Raw genomic sequence first — 22,314 nt, 5'->3', positions numbered from 1 at the left:
AAGTGCGCCGGCGTAAACGCAACTTCCGGCTCGGACGGCCTAGTCCAGCAGGGCTCTAGCGCGCCACACGCCTACCTGCATCAAGGTAACCTCTGTGGCGCCGTGGGGAGCCCCGCTGGACACACGTGACCATGTGGCGCCTGCTGGCTCGTGCCAGTGCGCCCCTCCTGCGAGTGCCTTTATCAGGTCAGAAGTCCCCTTGGTCCCTCAAGGCCTTCACGTTTATCCTCCCCACCCCCAATCTTACGTCTCGCAAACTCAAAGAAGGCTCCGCATATGGTTCCTGAAGGACTCATAGGGGCTGCGCTTTGGCGGGGGGGAGGGAGGAGGGCTTAAGCTTGTGAGCCCATTTAATGGAACCCTCGTCCCACCCCTCAAGACACCTCTGTTAGGAGTATGTTTGGCCCAGAGTGTACCAGTCCCTGGTCTGTCGCCTTCCTCGTTTCACAGGATTTGTCTTTGTAGATTCTTGGGCAGCCCCGCCCGCCAGTGCTGGTCTAAAGACGCTGCTCCCGGTGCCAACTTTTGAGGGTGAGCGCTTATTTGTCGTTGTCATGTTTGTAAGTCTTTTCTCTGATGGAACCCAGCAGAGGGTAGGTGAAGATATAAGAATGTTCTTGTGCTTGCTTCCTGTCCCCATTCGCTCATTCAGTCAATGTGTATCGGGAACATACTATATGCCAAGCAGTTCTCTGAACACTAGAGATATCAAAGAACAAGAGACCCAGAAAGGTCCCTGCTTTTTTGGAACAAGTGTGTAGTCGGATTGCCACCCTCTGGCCTACCACTGGTGTGTGGTCTATGGGCCACCTGCAGCTATGGCTAATTGGCTTCCCATTTAGACTTGATGTTCTCTTCAAACGAAGTTATATATAGAGGGTGCCAAAAAAATGTATACACATTTTAAGAAAGGAAAAAACTGTATTAAAATTACACTGATGGTAACCACTTTGAGAACCTCTTATAATTGCAGAAGTCAAACGTGACTTGTATTCATCTTTTGTTATCGGTATATATTGAGTATTACAATTTTAATACAGTTTTTCTTCTTAAAATGTGTATACATTTTTTGGCACCCTCTGTATATGTCGTCATTTAACAATATTATGTGAAAAGCATTAATTTGTTAAATGTAAACATTTAAGGTAAGCCACAAGTTTATAAATCTAATTTACCATTTCTTTTTTTCTTAATATATTGGAAATCTCAACAAAGTGAAAGGGGACCTTGACCTCAGAGCCTTGTCTTCTACAAATAATTGTGAAACTACTACATGCTCCAGAAGTATATATGGACTTGTATGCTAGAGAAACCATTACTAAGTTTCTCTGTAGCTGCTTATAAAAATGGGGGCAAGGGGCAGTTTCTGTAACCGAATAGCCCATTAATAATTTGATATTTCCTTGAAGTCCCCTGTTTTATATTTGACTCCATTGTGGAGCCATGCTTGTTTTACTTCAGAAACATCTTAGATAACTTACAGGTTAATTTTTTTCCAAATTGTCAACATATCAGACGTGATAAAGATGTAGCGTGTCTGACCTGCATTTCAGCCCACCCACCCTCACCCAGCAAGCTGTTGCAAATTGTAGGATATATGAGGTCTCAACATAAAAAGCCCCTATATATGTAAAGGAAAGCACTGATCAAAAGAGTCCTAGGTTGGAATTTTTCCCAACAAGAATAAGGCAGAGCAGAACTTAGATATTTTCATGTAAAATACAGTTTTCTTTCTACTACCACCATTAACCTCCAGAGAGGCAGTGTAGCTTTTAAGTGTCATACTGTCTGGCTGTGTTTTAACTGGATGGCCCAGACTGAATTATAAAATGTCTCTAGGCCTCAAATTCCTCTTCTATAAAACTGAGATTAAAACTGTTTACCTACCTCATGTTCTGTTTCTTGATCTGGGTGATAGTTATGTGGGTGTGTTTATGCATTCACTTTGTGATAATTCACTGAGTGGCACATTTTTTTATTTGGCCCTTTGATATGTGTAAAACTTCTAAAAGTTCAAAAAATTTTTAAAAGAATCCCTAAAAAAATACCAAGGCTATAAAGTTGTTTTCAAGATTAAATGAGATAATTCATGTAAAGCAGTCAGCTCAATTCCAGCACTTAGTGAAAATTCCAAACTGGGGGAAAATGTTAGCTCGTGTTATTCTATGACAGTCTTGTATCTCTACCATCCCAAACTGTTCCTTTTATAGTGTTATGCACAGGGTAAGCATTTAATAAATGCATTTTGGTTTGAAGGTTAAAACTTTGCTATCTTCAAAAGTTCAAAAACATTTGCATTAACATTGTCATAACCAGAGGATTCCAACATCAATAAAAGCATCAACAAGAAAAACCTAACATACTTTTACAACTATTGTTCAGTGGTAACTTTTATGTAAGACTTTCACCTGATTGCTACAAATCTTTCAAGGAAGAAAATGAATCCTTTAAGATGTGTAGTTTCACTTATTCTTGGTTGTCCATGCTCCTTTCAGATGTTTCCATTCCTGAAAGGCCCAAGCTTAGATTTGTCGAGAGGGTACCACTTGTGCCAAAAGTAAGAAGAGAACATAAAAACTTGAAAGACATACGGGGACCCTCCACTGAAGCGACTGAGTTCACAGAAGGCAATTTTGCAATCTTGGTGAGTAAGTTCAGTTTCAAGCAGCTACACAGTAGAAGCCGTGGATTAACATAATCTCATATTCATTGAATTAATTCTAGTTTCTTCCTTCACAGGTATCATTAAAACTGCCACCAGTTGCTCTTTAAACTGATGTGCATTACCCAAGTAAACATTTGAGTTATGTATCTTTTCCATTTATATGTAGAATGAAAGTAATGTAAAAGCGGGGGAAGGGAGAGGCTACCTAATTTACCCCATAATCAGAGTCCGAGATGTCAAGCCTCTGAAAAAATAAAACTGTCCAGCTGTTTCCTTACTCATTGAGTAGCTTCCATGAAGACTTGATGTCAGTAGCTACACAAATGGGCGTGGACGGGGGTTTATTTCCCATCAGCAGCCATTGTGATGTTTTCAAGTCCTTCCCACAGCCTGCATGAGCCGGTCTGCTTCTCAGAGCCTCATGTCCCCCCGTTCCTCACTCTACTCCAGCCACACTGACTTCTGCTCACTCACCAAGCCTTCACCTATGCCATTCCTCTACCTGGAACACTTGTCTCTTTTCCTTTGCCTCGTTCGTACTGTACTGGCCTCAGCTTTAAATGTCACCTCCTCAAAAAGGCCTTTCCACTGGCTGTCCATTGAAGTGGATCCACCCTTGTTCTTATTTATTACTCTGCCCTAGGCGTTTCTTCTGTGGTACTTATTAGAACTCTTATTTTCATGTGTATTGTTGAACTAAATCCCCATATTTCTAATTCTTCCATTCACTTAGGCACTGGGTGGTGGTTACCTCCGCTGGGGCCATTTTGAAATGATGCGCCTGACAATCAACCGCTCTATGGACCCCAAGAACATGTTTGCCTTATGGCGAGTACCAGCCCCTTTCAAGCCTATCACCCGCAAGGGTATGGGCCAGCGCATGGGGGGAGGCAAAGGGGCCATTGATCACTACGTGACTCCTGTGAAGGCTGGCCGCCTCATAGTAGAGGTGGGTGGACGTTGTGAATTCAAAGAGGTACAAGGTTTCCTTGACCAGGTTGCCCACAAGTTGCCCTTCCCAGCAAAGGCTGTGAGCCGTGAGACTCTAGAGAAGATGCGGAAAGATGAAGAGGAACGAGAACGTAACAACCAAAACCCCTGGACCTTCGAGCGCATAGCCACTGCCAACATGCTGGGGATACGCAAAGTACTGAGCCCATATGACCTGACCCAGAAGGGGCGATACTGGGGCAAGTTCTACATGCCTGAACGTGTGTAGTGAGAATGTGAGAAAGAAATGTGCAAGGCGATTGAGAGGGAAGGAATCTACATTGTTGTTCCCCAACCCACCCTCTGATGTCAACCAAGGAGCAGCATGAGTGCTGCAGATCATTTCTGAAAAACGACAATATCTGTTGATTTTTTAAGTGCATTATATTTATATTAAAGTTTGAGTACCACTTCCGGATGTAACTTCTCATTGGTCACTCTTAATCCCTTAAATGATTAAGGAAATGGCTTGATTGACTCTTGGAGGCTCTGGTCCTGTTTGGCTATAAGATGAAGCAAATGTTTGCATCTCCCACCTCTGATGCAAGGCAGACTTAACACCTTTCAAATGTACACACTTCAGGAGCTAGTTTCTATCACATTTCACTAGTTAACAAATGCAAACAAACATGTTTGGAAAAGCAAAGGAAAAAATGACAGTACATAGATAAATTAATTCAACAGATATTTATGTCCAGCTACTCATCTTCTCTCAATCTTGGAAGGGGGGATGTTGGACAATATGGCAAGGAACATACCCTTGCCTTGTAGCAAAAGGAACTGATTAAAACAAAAGTTGAAATTGTGTGGTCTTTCCCAGGTCTGAAATTCTTTGAGGAAGAAGAGTGTCTGGCTCTATCTTTGTGTCCCAGCAGGTTCTAGTGCAATGTAGAACCTGTAGAACACAGCACTTAAATAGTCATTGGGGGACAAATGAGGGCCCCGTAGTTCCAGCTCCCCATTTGCACCTAACAAGGTTAATCTATTCTTCAGAGGCTAGCTCACAGTAGTTTCCTATCCCTTGTTCAAACTAAAGGAAATGAAATAGAGAAGTATTAAAACATTCGCTTTTTTTTTTTTTTTTTAAGATTTTATTGGGGAAGAGGAACGGGACTTTATTGGGGAACAGTGTGTACTTCCAGGACTTTTTTCCAAGTCAAGTTGTTGTCCTTTTAATCTTAGTTGTGGAGGGTGCCGTTCAGCTTCAAGCTGTTGTCCTTTCAGTCTTAGTTGTGGAGGGTGCAACTCAGCTCCAGGTCCAGTTGCCATTGCTAGTTGCATGGGGCACAGCCCACCATCCCTTGCGGGCGTCGAACCGGCAACCTTGTGGTTGAGAGCCCGTGCTCCAACCAACAGCCATCCAGGAGGCAGCTCAAGGTGCCTTGTCAATCTTAGTTGCAGGGGGCACTGCCCCCATCCCTTGCGGGACTCGAGGAGTTGAACGTTGTGGTTGAGAGCTTTCTGGCCCATGTGGGAATCGAACTGGCAGCCTTCGGAGTTAGGAGCATGGAGCTCCAACTGCCTGAGCCACCAGGCCGGTCCTAAACCATTCACTTTTGAAAGTGGGAAGTGGATAGAAAGCACACTGATTAAAATGTCCAATTTTTTTTATCCCACTTTCTTAAAAAGTAAGATCTCCAGCAAAGAAAGTAATTTACTTTCAAAAATACAAATTTATCTGAACAGTTGTGTGGTCCTCAAAAGCTACGTACTATTTTTAATGTATTTTTAGTGAATGTCCTGTAGTACAACTAATCACTAAATTGCATTGGAACAAACCTGAACCTTGAATTGGGGACAGTATTTGGAACACTTTTTTGTACAGACATTGCTGGCCAACAGTTTCAACTAGCAACATGAATCGGGTAAGAAGGGAAGTGATAGCCTCATGTCACCTTTCTGACCTAACATCTTCATCTTTATTACGGTTCGTAGAGCATGGTATTGATGATGGTTAGGAATGCAATCACAGTATAAACCTGTTACTTTCGGATCCATGTTTAGTTACTGACCCACCATCCTGGGGCCAGCCATCTGAGAGTGAGAGGCTGTTCATAGAACCCCACCATCATCACCCATAGAGAAAGGACTAAGGTGTAAGTTGTAATGGGGGAGGGAGGGCTGTTGTATTTTTGCGTAAGTGGATTAACTCTCTTCAGGCATTTTACATAGCTTCTGATACTAACAAGCCATTTTCCACTAATGCCTTAAAGGGTTTGAGTCAAATGCCTGTGACCAAGCACCTGTGAGTGGCACAGCAGTGAGCAAGACATGCATGGTGCCTACCATGAGACACACCACTTGAAGACTAGTGGAGCTCACGGGAAGGACGTAGACGTAGGGTTGGTCAAAGGTGAGCCCTAGAAGAACCTGAAGAGCAGAGGTAACAGGTGCCCGACTGGTAACTTACAGCAGTTACAATAAGATCTGATGAACGGTGTGCTACAATATCTGCCTTGATTTACTGAACAGGCACCTGTTACGCCTTCTTCTCAACCCTGCAGTCCATTCCTTTAAACCATCTTCCTGACCAGCTATGTTTCTGTACCGCTGGTCCTTCACCTCTGCCCGCCACCCTGTTCTGTATTGTCATAAGTCTCCCTTTGCACAGCTTCGGTAGGTAACTGATTGGTGCCCTGTGTCATAAGAGGTTTCATAATGGAAAGAGTATCTGTTGTGGAATCTGTAGTGGAGAAGTGATGGCACCAGAGGTGGGAGCAGGATTGAAAATGCCCGTCGAGGATCCATCTGTAAGGGCTAAATGAGATAATAGACAAATGGAGGGGAAAATCAAAGATTATACGGCAGGACCTTTCAAGGTCACGGTTACTAATCCCTCTTCTGCAGGGGTAAGGGACTATTCACAGGCTACGTTAATTTGTCCTGACCTTGTAAAGGAGAATATTTACCTCAGGTTTACTGTGTGGCTCTGTTCCAAAGAGTTCAGGGCGCTTCTAATGCAAGAACTAACTCTCCTTATGCCATTCCCAGGTGCCAGGACCCAAATGTTGCTGCAGGAGATCAACACCTTTACACAAAGCATTCTGAACCACACATTTGCTACCTGACCTGGGATGGAACAGAGGAGCGTCTCTGTCTCCCTACCTGCTCCTACAGATTCATTCCACACTCACTTTTCTCACTATGAAACATCTCTTTCCTTAGTTTCCTCCAACATTTAACCATTCCAATACCTAATGCCACCCAGATTAGGGCACCAGGTGACAATGAATGCCTTTGGGACACAAGAGTTTCAGGTAAGTAGCAGGCCTGACCCTCCCCACACATGGCTCACCTTTTTCAGGCAAATATGCCCCCAATGGTAGAAGCTAAGATGATTGCAAAGATAACACAGCAGATCATGATCAGGATCTTCTTCTGCTCATCCAGACAAGGAAAGAAAAGGCACATGAGAAACATCACTGCAGAGAGTCCCAAAGAAAGGGAGACGAGTGCATGTGGACGGGGAAGAGGATGCGCAGGAAAAGGGAGATGGATCTGGCTTCTAGATACCCAGAGTGTTATCAGAAATGTTCCTTCTGCGTGAGAGACTCAAACTTGGATCAACAGCTATCTCGGAGGACGTTTATTACGCTCTTCTGCCTTCTAGACCCCATCACAGCCCATGTACCCCATTTCTTCCTACAGCCGGTACTCAATGAGTGAACCAAATTCTTTTGTGGGCAGCACCTCAAATCTGAAACGCAAATACAGTTACATTGTATTCCTTGAGAGTTAAACCATTTCCAAAAATTAGAGCTTCTGATCCATGTGATCCAGCACACGTTTGAGAAGATTTTAATCCCTTTCCAAACCCTAACCAAAAACCACCACATGGTGGCACCCAGTCACTGTGTTTTGCAGAGAAATAGAGCCAGAACTGTTTCACAATCAATATAAAGTCATTTATTTTTTAAATAGCAATAAAATAATCAAGTTTACATTAAAAAAATACAAACAACAACAACAACAAAACCCTTCACTTGTATTCCAAACTACAAGCCCCAGGCCTCAATCTCAGGAGAGCAAAAGCCTATGATTAGAGCTTGTCTGGCCTTACGGCTGGAGTCAGTCCACTGTCAACTTCACAGCCATGGGCAAGAGGGCCTCCCCTAGGCTCCGTGTGAGTGTGGCGATGACCGGAGTAAGTAGCCTTTGCGCAGGAAGCCAATGGGCAGTGCCTGGACTAGGGTGCTCACCCTATCCTAAAAAGCGTGAAAACTAAAGGCTGAAATAAAAATCAGGCAGACTGGCAGAGACGGGCAGGGAATCGGAGAGGCTCACCAGCCAGTCAGCACAGTCCTGCACTTGAAAGTTGATCAGCCATTACTTCCTCCATGACAAGAATTGGGGGAGACAAAGAACCTGTCAAGCTCATTAACCTGGTAGAAGAGAGAGCTACTCCGTGGTCCCTGGTGTCCCCCAGCTGACTCAGCCCTGGAGACGGCATTCCAAAGGTCACACAAATGGTATCAAGTTGCCGTGGGACTGTCTCAGGACAAGCCTAGCCAAGGCAGCAGGGGGGGTGGGGGCGGGAGGTCAAAACTTGTCACACCTGTCTGCTAAGCAGAAATACTTAATGGAGATCAACTTATCCTCACCCAAAAGATCTACGATTCTCCCAGTACTCATCCCGAAACGGCAGGTTTCTCGATGACATGGGAAGATCATATTTCTATGATTCATTTCCAGGTAAGCAAATGTCTCTCACTTAAGTATTAGCCTAGCTCAAGGTTATTTTTCTGAGGTTGTAATATCCTCCACTTCTAGCTTCCTACTTCATGAGAGACACACATATATATGTACATATATCTCACACACAATTATAAAAATTCATCTGGAACACATGAGATGGGTGAATGCTCGCACCAGTCTGAGACATTTCCAGTGCCTGAGACTCAAGCACCTTGCCCCTGGCCCAACTTTAAGTACTTGGTTATTTCTGGCCTCAAGGCAATTGCTTCCTAAAGCGTCACTCGAACAGTGAGCAACAAGTTTCCAAGACTCAGCCATGAAGACAAATATTCCATACGCTCCACCTTCACAAATAGTAACCTCAGGTGACTGTATCATGCCGGCACCTCCTTAAGTAAACATGAGAGAATACAGCACAAATATCGAAGACAAATATCGAAGTTGGCCACGAAGCTGAACACACTAAGAGCTTAATTTAAGGCTGAACATCAAACAAGTCAGCTTCCCAGACCAAAATGACATCTGCCAATCCCTCATACTTTCAGGAGTTGGGGACAACAAACTGTGAGGACCGGGATCCTGCCAGGGAGAAGACTCAGGTCCAAGCCTTATTGTGGTCAAACCTGGAAGAATCCTTTTGCTTTGTTAAAGAACCGCGCCCCCCCTTAAAAAAATGCATTGCAATTTCTGGGAGAAGAATACTCCATGAGGTAGAAAATACAGCACCTTGGGGAGGTCTCAGATAGGCTTTCCAAGGTGCGAGGCAAAATTTGACACATCAGAGGGAAGCAAGAGAAGCTGGGTTGGTTCAGACATTCCAGGCGAGAAGGTACTTCAGAGCTGGTGGGCAGGGAAGGTTTTGAGGAAAACTCAAAGTTGTATCAGGTAGATGAGATTCCTCCAGGACCAGATGGTTTGCTGGGTCAGGTCCAAGGATGGTTACAAGGAAACAAAGGAATGGGTCCCAGTCTGTCTCAGGAAGGCCATTCAAACTCCGTTCCCATCTGAAGACAAGGTGGCCACACCAGGCTGCAGGAAAATCGGGTTCTAAGGGAGGCAGGGGAAGGAGGAGCTGATCAGTGCACAGGATGACGGTGGAGAACAACATTCAGGATCAGCCACAATCCTAGAAGGTGGAGAGGAAAGTCAGAGACACCCGGAAAAGGAGACTGATGGGGAAGTCAACACTAAGCCTGAGAAATCCAATATACGTACCTGGAATATCCCACGGTACAAGAAACAAAGCCCTACTAGGAGAGGGCAGAGATTTTACATCTCTGGGCCTTTTATAACCTTCACACAGGCTGTCACACACCCAAGGAAGGACTTGTGAGTGGGAGACACAATCACTAGAAAACACCTGTACTGTCTGGCATCATCACCTTTCAAACACACGCTTCAGAAGCATTCTGGTACTCAGATCTCCATTCCACCCCCGCCCCTCGCCCCCATTTCTCTTAAAAGGCAGAAAAGCACAGTGAAGAGAATATGGAAAAGTTCAGGGGTCATATTATGGCTCCTCCACCTTATGAGCTGTGCAGCCTTGGGCAAGTTTCTTAATTTCATTGCGCTTCAAAGAGCTTTCCTATCTGAAAATGGGATAACGTTATGCTCTTAGAACAATAACTGCCACACAAGTGGAAAGGATAAATGTAGGTTGTTCTCCTCCCCTCCTGTTCAGAGACCTCTCTCCCTCGAGTCACATGGAGGGAGAGGGGAGTCCAGATCTGAGTAACAATCAGTCCCGATGTTATAGGGAATATGGAATACACTACAGTAAGCAACTCAACAAATGTTCAGCATCTTAGCATCTTAGCATCTTAGCGATCGGATAAGTCAACTAAAAACAATATATTAATTAGTCTCCTCATTAAAAAAACATGATTCATTTACATTTGAAATACCTAGAATTAGGAATGGTAAGGGACGTTATGAATTTGCAAAACATCTTTCATCCAAGGATATGGAAAGGTTTCAACTATTATACCTTTGCTCAATTTTAAGATCCTTTCCAATGAGAGTTAAGAGTCAGAACAAAACTTGAACTTTGCAAGCAAAATAAATATCAAGGACTAGACCCCAAATACCAGAAAAGAAAAAAAAAGCCAATCAATTAATTACTTATGACAAGTGGATCACCTCATTGCTGCTTCTCTCTAAAGAGAAGGTGAGTGTTTAGTGCTGTGATCTGACTTTCAGACCTTCTAGTCACATGGAAAGAGGAGGAAGGAAGAAGACACACCCTGAAGCAAAATAAAGGATCGCTCTGGATAGCAACATGGCCGAATGTACCAAGTCTTACAGATATTTCTGTTACCTCAGTAACCCAATTTCTGTACATTTATAATAAAGAGAAAATAGAAATGAGAAAACTATTATGTAAGTCAGTCATACTGTTAGTAATAGCCAAACAACAAACCTCCAACACTGGGGAAACGTTAAATAATTGAGAGTATATTCACCATCTTGTGTTGCAAATTAGATCTACCAAGAGATTTCAGTGATGTGGAATGATGCTTATGATTTGGTGACTGGGTACAAAACTATAAATAACACAGTCTGAACTATGTAAAACGACATCTGAGTGTGTGAACATGCCACAAAGTGATCAGCAATAATACTAAAAGTCCATCCTGTTTATCTTTTCTGTATTTTATAGGTTTTTGTAACAATACATACTATATTTTATTCAGAAAAATAATATTTAAGAAGTCACAGACTTAACAGTTTTACATTTTAACTAGCTCATTCTTGTCATGCTACTGCTACACACAGGAAACCCTGAATCAGGGCTCAACTCTTCTTACCAGAGTGTAAAGAAATTGACAGCCTAAATTTTAAAGTCACGATCCTTTAAGGTTCTCTAGACTTTGTAGACAATGATAAATGGCTACCTTGTTTTACAAAGAGAAACTGAGATGTAGTGAAGAACTCTCCTAGGTCTACCGTTAGCTGTGTGTTTGAACTTGGCCCTGTTACTTCACTTCTCTTTAATAAAGCTAGAGTGTCTTCATCTGTAAAGTGTGGATAACCACAGCACCTGTCTTATAAGGGTGTTGTGAGGATTCAATTGTATGTGTATAAGGTGCTTAGTACATTGTCTGGCAAAACTCAACATTCAAACATGTTAGCTACTATATCATTCGTGATCCAACCACAGACAAAACCCTACAGACCCAAATCCCAGTGCAAAGCTTCATTTACATTGAAAAGGAGACGAAAGCAAAGCCCAACGTCCAGTCAGAATTCGGAAGACAAATCGCAGATCCAGAACATAGATTGTACCCAGCTTAGGAGCATACTTGCTGGGTAAGGGAAGTGAAAATGAGGTGCTCAGAATGGCCAGGAATGGTGGTGAAACATTACCAGACAAAGAGCAGGGACAGAATCCACAGGATAGGAACAAACAGGAGACCCAACCCATGGATTGCAGCCAGAACCCAAGAATAGAATTGTAAAGAGATGAATGAATTCACAGGCTACTGAAAGCTCAGCGTGTCCAAAGACAATCACAAGGGGGAAAACGTGGAATTTGAAATCCCAGGCTAATTTCTCAAGAGGGAGCCAAAAGAGTCCTGAGAGCCTTCCGTTTACTTACATTTCAGTGCAGCAGCCTCTCAGGCCACCCTTATCACAGCCCAACGGAAAGTCCAATAATCAATGCTAAAATGGCCAGCAACACAACTACTACCACAATGATAATTATCAATTTCTGGAGAGAGGGATAAGAGAAACAAAAACAAGTCATTATTACAAACAACCAAAAAGCAATAATAACTCAGGCAAAACCCAACCCCTCTCACCTCTACATAGAAAGTATCTTATCAATTCAGATTAAAAAAACCTACATCTCCACATGAAGACATTCTATTAGGATATTTGTTAAATTACTTCTTGACTGGCAATGTATTCCAGATGGAAATACAGAGTTTCATTTGGCTCTTAGCTCACATTGCAGTCTTGCATACGTGGACAGACATAAGAGCAACCATCACGGGCTCTCCAAGCAGCAATAGACCAAGATACAGAGCGACTGATTTTTTCCGTTTCAAGCATTGTAAAGACATTTCTGACATAGTCCTAACTTCAAACTCCTGTCCACCTCTTCCCTACAGTACACCCCCACCTGTTAGCCCCAGTCGGTGACTGGGGATCAGAAAGTGTGATTAAGGTCCTCTTGTGAACCCGCCTGGATTTATCATGTAAAATAACTCCCCAGCTACCTAATTCCCTGTGCAAGCAATAGATAAAGTGGGAAGAAAAACAAGGAAATGAAGAACAAAAATCCCAGAGCCCAGGAGAAACAGTCAGAAGAGAACAGTCTAAAAAGCATAATCCACTTGGCCCTGTTACTTCACTTCTCTTTAATAAAGCTAGAGTGTCTACCAGTCGGTGGGCAAAGATGCTCGAAGGCCTCAAGCAAACAGGGCACCAGAAGGAAGAGGGCTGGTGGGGGTGGGGGGGGCTGGCATGGTGGGAAGAGCATGGTTACAGTCTGAATTTGAATCCCAGTTCCTATCGCTTACTAGGTGGCCTGAAGCCAATTACTTTACCGCTGACCCTCAACTGTTTCATCTTTGAAGTAGAAATAATAGGTGCTCCTTAAGATATGAGATAATGTTTACTACATAGCAATCGGCATAGCACTGGGTTCGTGGCAGAGAAAAGGGGGGCCAGGAGGCAGGGCGTGGGCTCCTGGAGTGGAAGACAATGAAGAGAAGGTTTCTGAAGACAGAGGAGTCAAGTGTAACTTCTAAGAGGGTCATGAGCTCTGTCCCAGAGAAGGGTAGCAGCAACACCCAGGCAATACACCCATCCTACACAACTGCCTCCAAGTGTGGGTTCTTGGGTAGAGAGCACTGAGCCAGATCCATGCAAGGCACACCTGGGAAGGAAGGGCAGCATCTCTAGGAAAAGCTGACAGGTACTAGATGAGGCCAGGACTGAGAAGGAAGGCAAAGGGCTCAAGGACACAGGTGGGGATGACCAGAGAGGAGAAGCAAGGAAGACCGGCTGGGACGAAGGCGCTCACCCTCCGAGCTTCACTCTGATACTTGACGGCCTTTTTGGTATCGGCCACGGCCCGTTCCACGAAACCCACTGACTGGTCCATGTTGTTCTCAATACGGTCAATCATGGCTCCCTTTCCCCAGATGCAAGAGGTAGTGGCAGGAAAAGAGACAGGGAGAGGAAAGAGAGGACAGGCAGAGACAGCGCACTAAATGGACCCTTCTCTGAAGGGAGCAGGACAGTCTCACCTTCCGGGCCTGACCCTGGTATTTCACGGCTCTTTTAGTTTCATCTCGTGCCTTCTCCACATGGTCCACTGTGTGCATGACATTCAACTCTATGTTGTCTAACATCTCACCCTGCAAAGAACAGACACTAGTCACACTCACTAACCACCCACCCCCTCAGGACAGTCCTAGCTATCCCCACATTATAATCTTCAATGCCAAGAGGGATGTCCAGAAACCCTGACATGCAGCCTTCCCAAAGGCACATTTTCACCTTTCCATGGGATCTACCCACAGTTCCCCAATCCTTGGTGGTCGCTCATTCAAGAAACAGTCACTGAGTTACTTCTCTGTGATGGGCACTGTCTATATACCTGGTAACAACATGTTCTGACGGATCCCACCAGCACCGTGTTTTTTTTAAATAAGCATGTGAGGAGAGGAACCCAAATCAGAATATCTCATGTACTTAGGGCCTTACCAGGACCGTGGCCCCTTCCTGCTCATTCGGACCTGAGCTGAGTGTGTTCACTACTAATAGAATGGTGCCTGGCACACATCTCAGGCGGGGAACATGTGCTTCCTCTAAGAGACATTCCCAGGCCCCTTAAGTGCCAGACTGGGTTTCCCGAAGCTATTCAGCAAAGAGACAGTGGTCTCCTGACAAGACTCCCAACCCTTTCCCAGCTATTACTTCCTGACGGCAAGTTCTGTCATTCCAGTTAACATCTGGGCTTCTTAGGATGGGCACGCCCCTCACCTACCCAGGCCTTCCTCAAGCCGACCCACCACTTTATGGCAGTCTGTAAACAGAGAAAAGCACTTACCACCACTTGAATCTCAAACCAGTTCCTCGGCAAGGCAGTGTGGGGGGAAAAAAGAAGAATGGGCATGGAAGGACTAGAGAAATGACTCAAAGGCCAGGAAGGGGGTGCCCTGAGCAGGGAACTGATGTCACAACCAGTGACCAGTGCTCGGGCTTCAGTTAGGTTTTGCAGTCCTTCCCCAAGTGGCAGAGCCGCTGGTGGGTCACAATACTAGTGACACTAGCCGTGGCACTGGTGTATCTGAGGCACTAGGAGCCATCTGACTATGTGAAACTAACCCCATGTGCAGGTGGTAGAGATTCACATCCCTGAGAAGCGTCCCCAGGGACGAAACAAGCTGTCAAATTAAGCACCACACGTGTTTCAAGTGTTTCTGTAAATATTATTTTGCTATTCCTTCACTCATTTTGTTGTCTGCTCTTGCTCCTGAGCAAAAAATGTCAATGTTTTGGAAAAATACACACACAAAAAAAATTAAAACCTCTGTTAAACCTAACTTTTTGCTGTGAGCTATGTTTTCAATGTCACCAGGGAAATAGTTCATATCAGGAGACTGTTTAAAGGCATCATCGTCATTAAGAAACCGTATCTCTCATTTTAAAAGACAAATAAAAAGATCCTCAAGCCAGAGGGAACTAGGTACTTGACAGAACACATCAAACCTCATGTTAATGAGAAATGACTGCAGCCTAAGTACCAGGCAGGAATGACAAGGCTGAGGCTGCCCCAAGCGTCAGCGTTCAAGGTGCATGGTCCCTGGGAGGCTGGGGTTCTGTTTCTCCGTTATGCACATTCCCGATGACTGTCCCGCCGCACCTGGCTTCCAGCATTCCCTCCTCAGGGCTCTCAGGGGAACCTGTGCTTTCCTCTCCTCCCCCCAGCGCTCGAACCACTGCCGGTTACCTGATTCTCCACCAGCATGGCGATGTCCATAAACATGTCATGGAGCTCCTTGATGCTGCTCTCCAGCCTCACGATGTCCTTGTGCCGTCCCTCGATCTCACTGAGGGCTTGCTTGGAGATCTGGGAGTCAATGATCTACGAGAGGCCACACAGCCCCGCCGTCAGCCACCACCCCGCTGCAGCCCTCACACACCCTCCTGCCCAGCTCCTTGCTGCTGCCCCACACTTGCAGCCCACCCTCCACTCGCCACCTGCTGCCCGACTGGAGCTCCCCAGTGGCTTCCCTCCTCTGTGGAGGGGCGTGCGTCCCAGCTCCCGGGTCACTCACCCCGGAAGTGAAGATGGCTGGGTTCCCACTCTCCAACATCTCCTCCAGCTCCTCATCTGTTGTCTTTTTGCCGGCTTTATAACAAAAGAAGGAAAGTATCAACTACAAGATCAAAGCACACCATTTCACACGTTCCCTGGAAATTAGGAATGCGGTCAGTTCACCATAACACCGTGGCCCTCACAACACTCCCCCAACAGCGTCCCGCCTCGTCGGTCTTCTGATTTCTCCCCTAACCCAGCCTTGCTTAACATGATCAGCAATTACCTTCCTGAAGCGCATACCTGATCCCGTTCTTCCTAGTCAGAATGTTTACTGGCCCCATCACCCCACTATGGAGTCCAACGCCCTCAGGGCCAGGAGCCGTTTCCTGAGAGAGCCCCTTCTCCACCCCGCTTAGCCTCACACTGTTACTTCCAGATGCACCCTTTCCCAGGCCCTGCACAACCTTGTACTGAATACACTTGCTTTCTTCTGATCCGTCCTGCTCCTACATTCCCCCACTTACAGAGCTTCCCATCCTGCGGCGCCCTGCCTTCCACGTTACTAAATCCCTAAAGGGCACGGCTTTATTCATTTCCTTCCTCCTCACAGCAGTTAGCAACATGCCTTTGATTTCATAAATGTTCTTTGCTGTCACAAAGATGTCCTGAGTCCCCAGGAGGGCAGATGTTGAACAAGTGCCTCCCCTCCATGTAGAGGAAATGCTGGCTCCCACGAGAACAAAATCACTGGGGCCTGAGAAACACGGTGCCACCTTTCAGCCCAAGACATAGGAAATGCCGGTGCTGTAACGCCTGCCCTGGGCTTGGGCACAATATGAGACCGAAGCCGCAAGCCACGCTGCTGCTCCTTCCCCCCAGGTCTCACAACGGGGACCGACAACCACGTGTCAGGAGAAGGTGAAGGGGTGCCGCGGAGCCTCAGACACGTACTGATTTCGAGCTGCCGCTGGATTCGCCCTTTGCTGCGTTCCCGGAAGTCCACCTGGGCCTCATTGTATTTGGTCATCACCTCCACAAACTTCCGGGACAGGACGGAGTGCTGCGGGAACAATGTCCAGTGCAGTGAGGCCCCAGGAGGTGAGGTGAGGGAGGTGGTGGAACCCCCCCCCAGCCCGCCCCCACATAGCCTCGTCTACAGCAGCCCTAAAAGACCAGGTGTCATACTCAACTTTTTGGTTTCCTAGCTTTACGCCACCCGGAGGGTCCACGGGCCTTTCCATAGCAAGTATTTGGCACTTGCTTACCTGCGCTGCGGACCTCAGATGGTAATTGTGAAGCCAGACGAGGTCACCTCTGTGAATCTCACAGCTCTGCCTTCACACAGATGAGGAGCATTTTTCTGGCACAACCCTTGGCTGGCTTTCTAGAGCTGCCAGACTCCCTTCCTATGTCCACTACCTGCCATGAGTTCTTACCCAAACTGATCTCCCTAACTGCTCTTGCTTCTAACTACACACATTCACTTCACAGCCATCAAGCACTACTGGTTTTGAAAAATTCCTGGTATTGATATTTTTTTTCAAACCTGCTACCACCATGCAAATTCAGAAAGAAAATCACTGCAAAAATCCAACCAGAGAGCCACCTGCCCCTTGCCTTTTCCCCACTCTGATCCAGCTTCCAAGTGGCTACCAGATTCTCTTCCCGACAGACTGTGGCCTGAAGTAAATGCATGTGGGCCACTCGATCATCATCAAATGCCCTGCACAAGTAGGCAGAGACCTCTGCAATACGGCACCACATTCTCTACCAAGACTCAGCATCCACTATCCCACAACAAACTTTTTTTCTCCAAAAGAGCTATTCTTTTCATGCCTGCCCTTCCTCCCCACCCCCACCCCAACACCACCACTGCCACACACACACACACACACACACACACACACACACACACACACACGCACTCCCGCCTCCTCGCCTCTTAGGAGAACCTCTTTCTTCCCCTGAACCTGTCCATGTGGGCACCTTTGCCCGGCCAAGGCCCAGCCTCCGCTGGCCACCCCCATTCTTCCTGAGATCTTTTAATGCTGAGAGCACATGCATTTGATTAGGTCTTCTCGCGCTGCCCTGCTGTTGGGTTTCACATAATAGCTTCCTTACACTTGAATATCATGCTAGTTCTCTAAGGACAGGACTGTATCTTTGATGACCACCACAGAGCCTAACTCCAAACTGGACATCTAATGACAAACATCTTTAGAGAGAAGACTTCAATTCCTCACCTATAAAACAAGGAGGCATACAAAACCCTAAGCTGTGTTCTGGGGAGCCCTAGGAAGTTCTTGAAGGGCATATTTGGAAAAGGAGCGTGTGAGAGAGGGGCCCAGCGTGCTGGACCCTGGCCCTGTCCTCTGCTTTTACCTGGGCAGCTCCCCCTCACCACCTCTTCAACTGAGTTCCAAATAAGAATTGTATTTAAAAAGAAAAAAGAAAAAAAGAATCCTCAGCCAAGGGGGGAGAGAATGAAAAGATTGAACGTCCTACCTGGGATTTCCGAATGCGGAGGTCTGCTGACGAGCGGACCTCGTCTTCCTCAATGTGCCTCTCCATGCCTGGAGACGAGAGTCAGGTAGGTTATTCCAGCGACACATCGCTGCTCTCTTCCAAGAAACGCACACCTCGCTCATTCTTACACACGCCGCTCAGATACAATCTCAAAAGGTCATCTCACGTGTGAGCCACAGAACATGCATTCCACACCCTTCCCTACTTCTGCGTCTTCTCTGAAAACATCTTAGCACAGCGGCGAACAGCGAGAGTCTTTGTCACCAAGAAAATTAGCCTCAAGTCCTTGTCCTGCCACTTACTAGTTGTGTGACTTTAGGAAAGACACTCCACCTCTCTTGGTGGTCCCGTTCCTTCATCTGTAGGATGGAATAAACAGCAGTACCTCCCTCACAATCCCGGTGTGGGGAGTGAGTGAGAACACACACCGAGCACTTGGCACAGGGGCAGGTACGCTGTCATTGCAATTGTTGGCAGCTGCGACTCACGAAAACAGGTGTTAAAATTTGTTTTGGGGGAAGAAATGATACACTGGGCTGAGCAATGCTGCTTTCACTTTCTGACCAATAAGCATTCACTGAACACACTGCGCAAGAATGCAGACCACAGCCATGGAACTGAGAGACCTTCTGGGTCCCCGAGGAACTGAACTGAATCCATGACAATGACTTCACTGAACAATGCTTAAACTGAGGGGCTGGAGCTGGGGTAACGGGAAAGTGACATACCTGAACCCCCAAGAAATGTCTATAGACTGAATAGTATATTTTGCATCTATATATCTCTACCATTACTAGTCACACATACGTAGGTGCCGAGGAAACAGGACCAGCAAGAGAAAAGTCGAGGAACTAAGTTAAAGGACCAGGTCACACAACTACGCAGCAGCAGAGAGCACACGTCAGTTCCCACCTCCTACTTCAATTCTGCCCTCGTTCAACTACAGGCATGACCCAAGAATAGGTAAAATTTCTGGGGCTATAATAGGTCATTTCAGGGACCAAACCACAAGCAAAGATGGGACAAGTGATGTCACTTCCATGAGGATTTGTTCCAGAAGAGGTAGACCCTGCGGACGTGAGACAGATGGTAGGGGGGCTGGCTTGTTCCCTTTGTTCCTTTCTTACTCTTCAGTTTGTTCCGGACGTTGTTGGCCCTTTTCTTGATCTCAGTTGTGAGTTGCTCTAGGTCATCTTTGGTTTCTGAGTAAACAAAGGCAGGGAGAATCAGTTACAAAAGACTAATTGCTTTGTGAGATAAAACATCACCAGAGGAGGGTGGGGGCTTTCTCAGGCGCCCATCACCCAGAGCAGTATTTATCCAAGAACAGCTGACTGTGGCTGGGTGGGGTGAGCTCAGATGGGGCAAAGGAGAAAGGAAGATGATATGACATGTACACTGGTGTCATGTAGTGCCAGACTGACTCAGCCCCAATGCCAAGGGTCATTGCTGGCTGACTCAGTTCTGAGTAAACACTCACTCGGCTCTGGAATTGGCGCAGACAGGATGATACTGTAGAGTTTCTTAGCCTCCTCCACATGCTCCGAGATCTTGTCAATGTTGAGCCGAGTTTCCTCGATCTATAACGAGAGACAACAGCTTTTGTCATCACAGGAAGGTTACATCCATGCCCGATGTAAAAGCTTAGCAGAGCTCCCTGGTGGAAGTTGCCGACCTTCTGGGTTTGTGAAGATGATAATGACTAAATGTCTCCTCTGCCCAGTGAGTCCCCTTTCTATAGTCAGATAATTAAGGTCCACAGAGCAGTCACTGAAAATCCGTAGCCATTTCTCCCTGCAAGGAATGTATTTACCCACCTTGGGTGGGAGCGCTCAGGCCAGAGTCAAGGAGAGCCAAGCAAAGCCATGAAGAAGAATCAGAGGGAAGGGTCACACAGCTGATCAGGCAGGTCCTTGAGCCCCTGACCCCAAAAGTGAGAACAGAAGAGAGTGAGGATGGGAGAGAAGGAAAAAGAAAGGAGGAAAGAAGTGAAAGGGAGAGAACAAACCTAGAGAGTGAAAAACAAAGAGAGAAGAATGAAAAGAATAGCAAGACAGAAAAGAAGAACAAAACAAAAAAAGAGAGAGAGAACAAGCAGCGACCATCTCAGGAGATAGCCCAAGCTTCTCTCCGACACGTGTTCTGGCGAAAGGCCTCTTACGACCTGGTTCCTCAGATGATCAAGATCCAGAAGCTCGAGCCACGACTGTTCCTGCCCATTTCTAACGTTCCTGGTTATACAAGGTGTGTATCATTAAAAACGTCCCATCAGCACTTATTCCCAGCTAGAACACCATCATGAGACACAGGCGCGTGAGCATCAAGGCAGCTTCAGCTCCGTCTCCAGCGGCACCACCAGCCCCGGCGGCACCCCGGCCCCTGCTGCAGTGAAGCAGCATATGCCAGGAGACCTGCAAACACACCGCGTCCATCTGCCTCCCTTCCAAAACGAGGGGCACGTCAACACCGCAATGATTCACAAACAGAAATCTCGTCAAGTGCCATACAGGAGAATCTGGACATCTAGATGCAACAGAAATACCACACGATATGCAGCTTCCAGCATCCCTTGGTCTACAAATTCACGTATTTTAACAAGCCATGGACCTTAGATTTTGCATGTTCGATGGATTGGATGTTTTAGAAAATAGATTCTGGAATATTATTTCATAAACTGAAGAGCATGGTGACCCAAAGTTTGGTTAATGGTAGGAAAAAAAAAAAGAGATAGGAAGCTGCTAGGATGAGACAGCTGGGCATCAAGCTCAGAGCTGCTCCAGACAGGTGGAAACTGGATGGCAGGTGGCTCCATCGGCCCTGCGGCCTGGAGAACTGGGCCCGGGGTGCCCCATCGTCAACCTGCCTGCAGGACTTCCGGGCGCAGGGAGCATGTGCCCCCACTCCCAACTCCAGTCATGCTCCAGGGGTTGCAGCCGTTCTCCTTCCGCTTCCTCAGAAGCCTCAGCTTTTGGAGGCACTGCAGAAACTGACTTCATCATTTAGTCAGTTCACCAAATCATCACCCTTTAGGACTTCCGGATGGGCAACTAGCCGATCACAAAGCTTTCATTTTTTGAACTGTGTGTCTGTTTTTTCTTGGAAGTGTTGGTTTTCCTCAGAGGTGACTTTCTGAGTATTTCATGGTGGCGGCTACATACAATTAATTTCCTTTTGTGCATTTTCCAGATAACCAAGGAACAAGGGAGGGTCGGGGGAGGTTGCACAGGAACCAGGAACCTAGGAGGAAATCTGCAAGCACTGAATCAAAAAGCTCAAGGCTATTTGTCCACATGGTTGTTTGCAGTTGTTTTGAGCATACTGATATGACCTGCACAATAACATATTTAAGAACTAAAATTGATTTAACATATACCTGTATCAGAAACAAGGCCTTTCACAGTCTGTCTGGAAAGACACCATCACATCACCCTTTCATGCATGAGAACACTGCTGCTCAAAGTAGAAACTCAGTCAAGGTCGTACTGCAGAAAGGTGAGATCCAGCTTTGAACCCCAGAAACTGTTAGACATCAACGATGTCTCCCGAACCAGGTAAAGGGTGCAATGGGAGGCTCCCCTCCTTTCCCCTACCTTCTCTCCCAGGTCCATGCAGAATCAGCCTGTTACGTGCATGTTCAGCTCACTGTTCTGTGACAGTAACTTAGTGGCCTTTCACTGAGATCATGTGTGTATTTCTTTGTTCTCTAACCAAGGCTCCCTATAGAGAGCTTTTCATACAAGGAGTGCTCAAGAAATGCTGATTGAAGGAACCAACCCAAAAGACTTTTTTAATCACCACGCTAAATTGGCAGCGAACGTATCCTCGATACCTGCTTATTGTGTGTTACTTTTTAAAGTGTATTTTTCAATGATTTGTCAGCCATGTGGCAAGCCAGATAGTACAGTTTAAGAAAATCAGTTAGAATCGAACAGACCAGGTTCAAGTTTCGGCTCCACCTCTTAGCTGTTTTATGACCTTGAACAAGCCATTTACCACCCCCACCCCCACCACAGGCCCCAGTTCTCTCATCTGTGAAATAAGGTTTATCATAGTTCCCACTTCCTAGAGATTTTGTGGGAATTAAATGAGATAATACACGCCAGATGCTTAACACAAAGTACATGCTCAATAAACGTTCAATGATGATAATGATAAATAC

The 22,314-nt window shown here is 46.0% G+C and overlaps 2 protein-coding genes across 17 annotated transcripts in view; one reads left to right on the top strand and one right to left on the bottom strand.

Moving 5' to 3' along the window:
- On the top strand, nucleotides 1–4,065 carry MRPL16 (mitochondrial ribosomal protein L16). The gene is made up of 4 exons (XM_019754080.2): nucleotides 1–186; nucleotides 466–531; nucleotides 2,496–2,644; nucleotides 3,399–4,065. Exons 1-4 carry the CDS (start codon nucleotides 132–134, stop codon nucleotides 3,882–3,884), a joined length of 756 nt encoding a protein of 251 aa, XP_019609639.1. The 5' UTR covers nucleotides 1–131; the 3' UTR covers nucleotides 3,885–4,065.
- Nucleotides 4,066–4,723: 658 nt separating this feature from the next.
- Nucleotides 4,724–22,314, bottom strand: part of STX3 (syntaxin 3) — a 76,275-nt gene continuing 58,684 nt past the window's right edge. For 2 of the 16 annotated variants that reach the window (XM_019754044.2, XM_074336435.1), the window contains 9 exons: nucleotides 19,636–19,735; nucleotides 19,283–19,357; nucleotides 18,135–18,202; nucleotides 16,581–16,689; nucleotides 15,646–15,719; nucleotides 15,318–15,452; nucleotides 13,609–13,719; nucleotides 11,949–12,062; nucleotides 7,539–9,397 (listed from right to left, as the gene is read on the bottom strand). In XM_019754044.2, coding sequence (XP_019609603.1) covers nucleotides 11,982–12,062; nucleotides 13,609–13,719; nucleotides 15,318–15,452; nucleotides 15,646–15,719; nucleotides 16,581–16,689; nucleotides 18,135–18,202; nucleotides 19,283–19,357; nucleotides 19,636–19,735 — 753 coding nt within the window. In that variant the 3' untranslated portion in view covers nucleotides 7,539–9,397; nucleotides 11,949–11,981. Of the gene's footprint in view, nucleotides 6,413–6,950; nucleotides 7,034–7,538; nucleotides 9,477–11,948; nucleotides 12,063–12,793; nucleotides 13,494–13,608; nucleotides 13,720–15,317; nucleotides 15,453–15,645; nucleotides 15,720–16,580; nucleotides 16,690–18,134; nucleotides 18,203–19,282; nucleotides 19,358–19,635; nucleotides 19,736–22,314 lie in introns of those variants that run through there. The other 14 variants (XM_019754043.2, XM_019754050.2, XM_019754051.2 and 11 more) reach the window with 12 other exon arrangements.

Source organism: Rhinolophus sinicus, linkage group LG06 (assembly GCF_036562045.2).
Source record: "Rhinolophus sinicus isolate RSC01 linkage group LG06, ASM3656204v1, whole genome shotgun sequence".
NCBI lineage: Eukaryota > Metazoa > Chordata > Mammalia > Chiroptera > Rhinolophidae > Rhinolophus > Rhinolophus sinicus.
The sequence above is the reverse complement of the archived record's forward strand: the minus strand, read 5'-3'. Positions and strand labels throughout refer to the sequence as shown.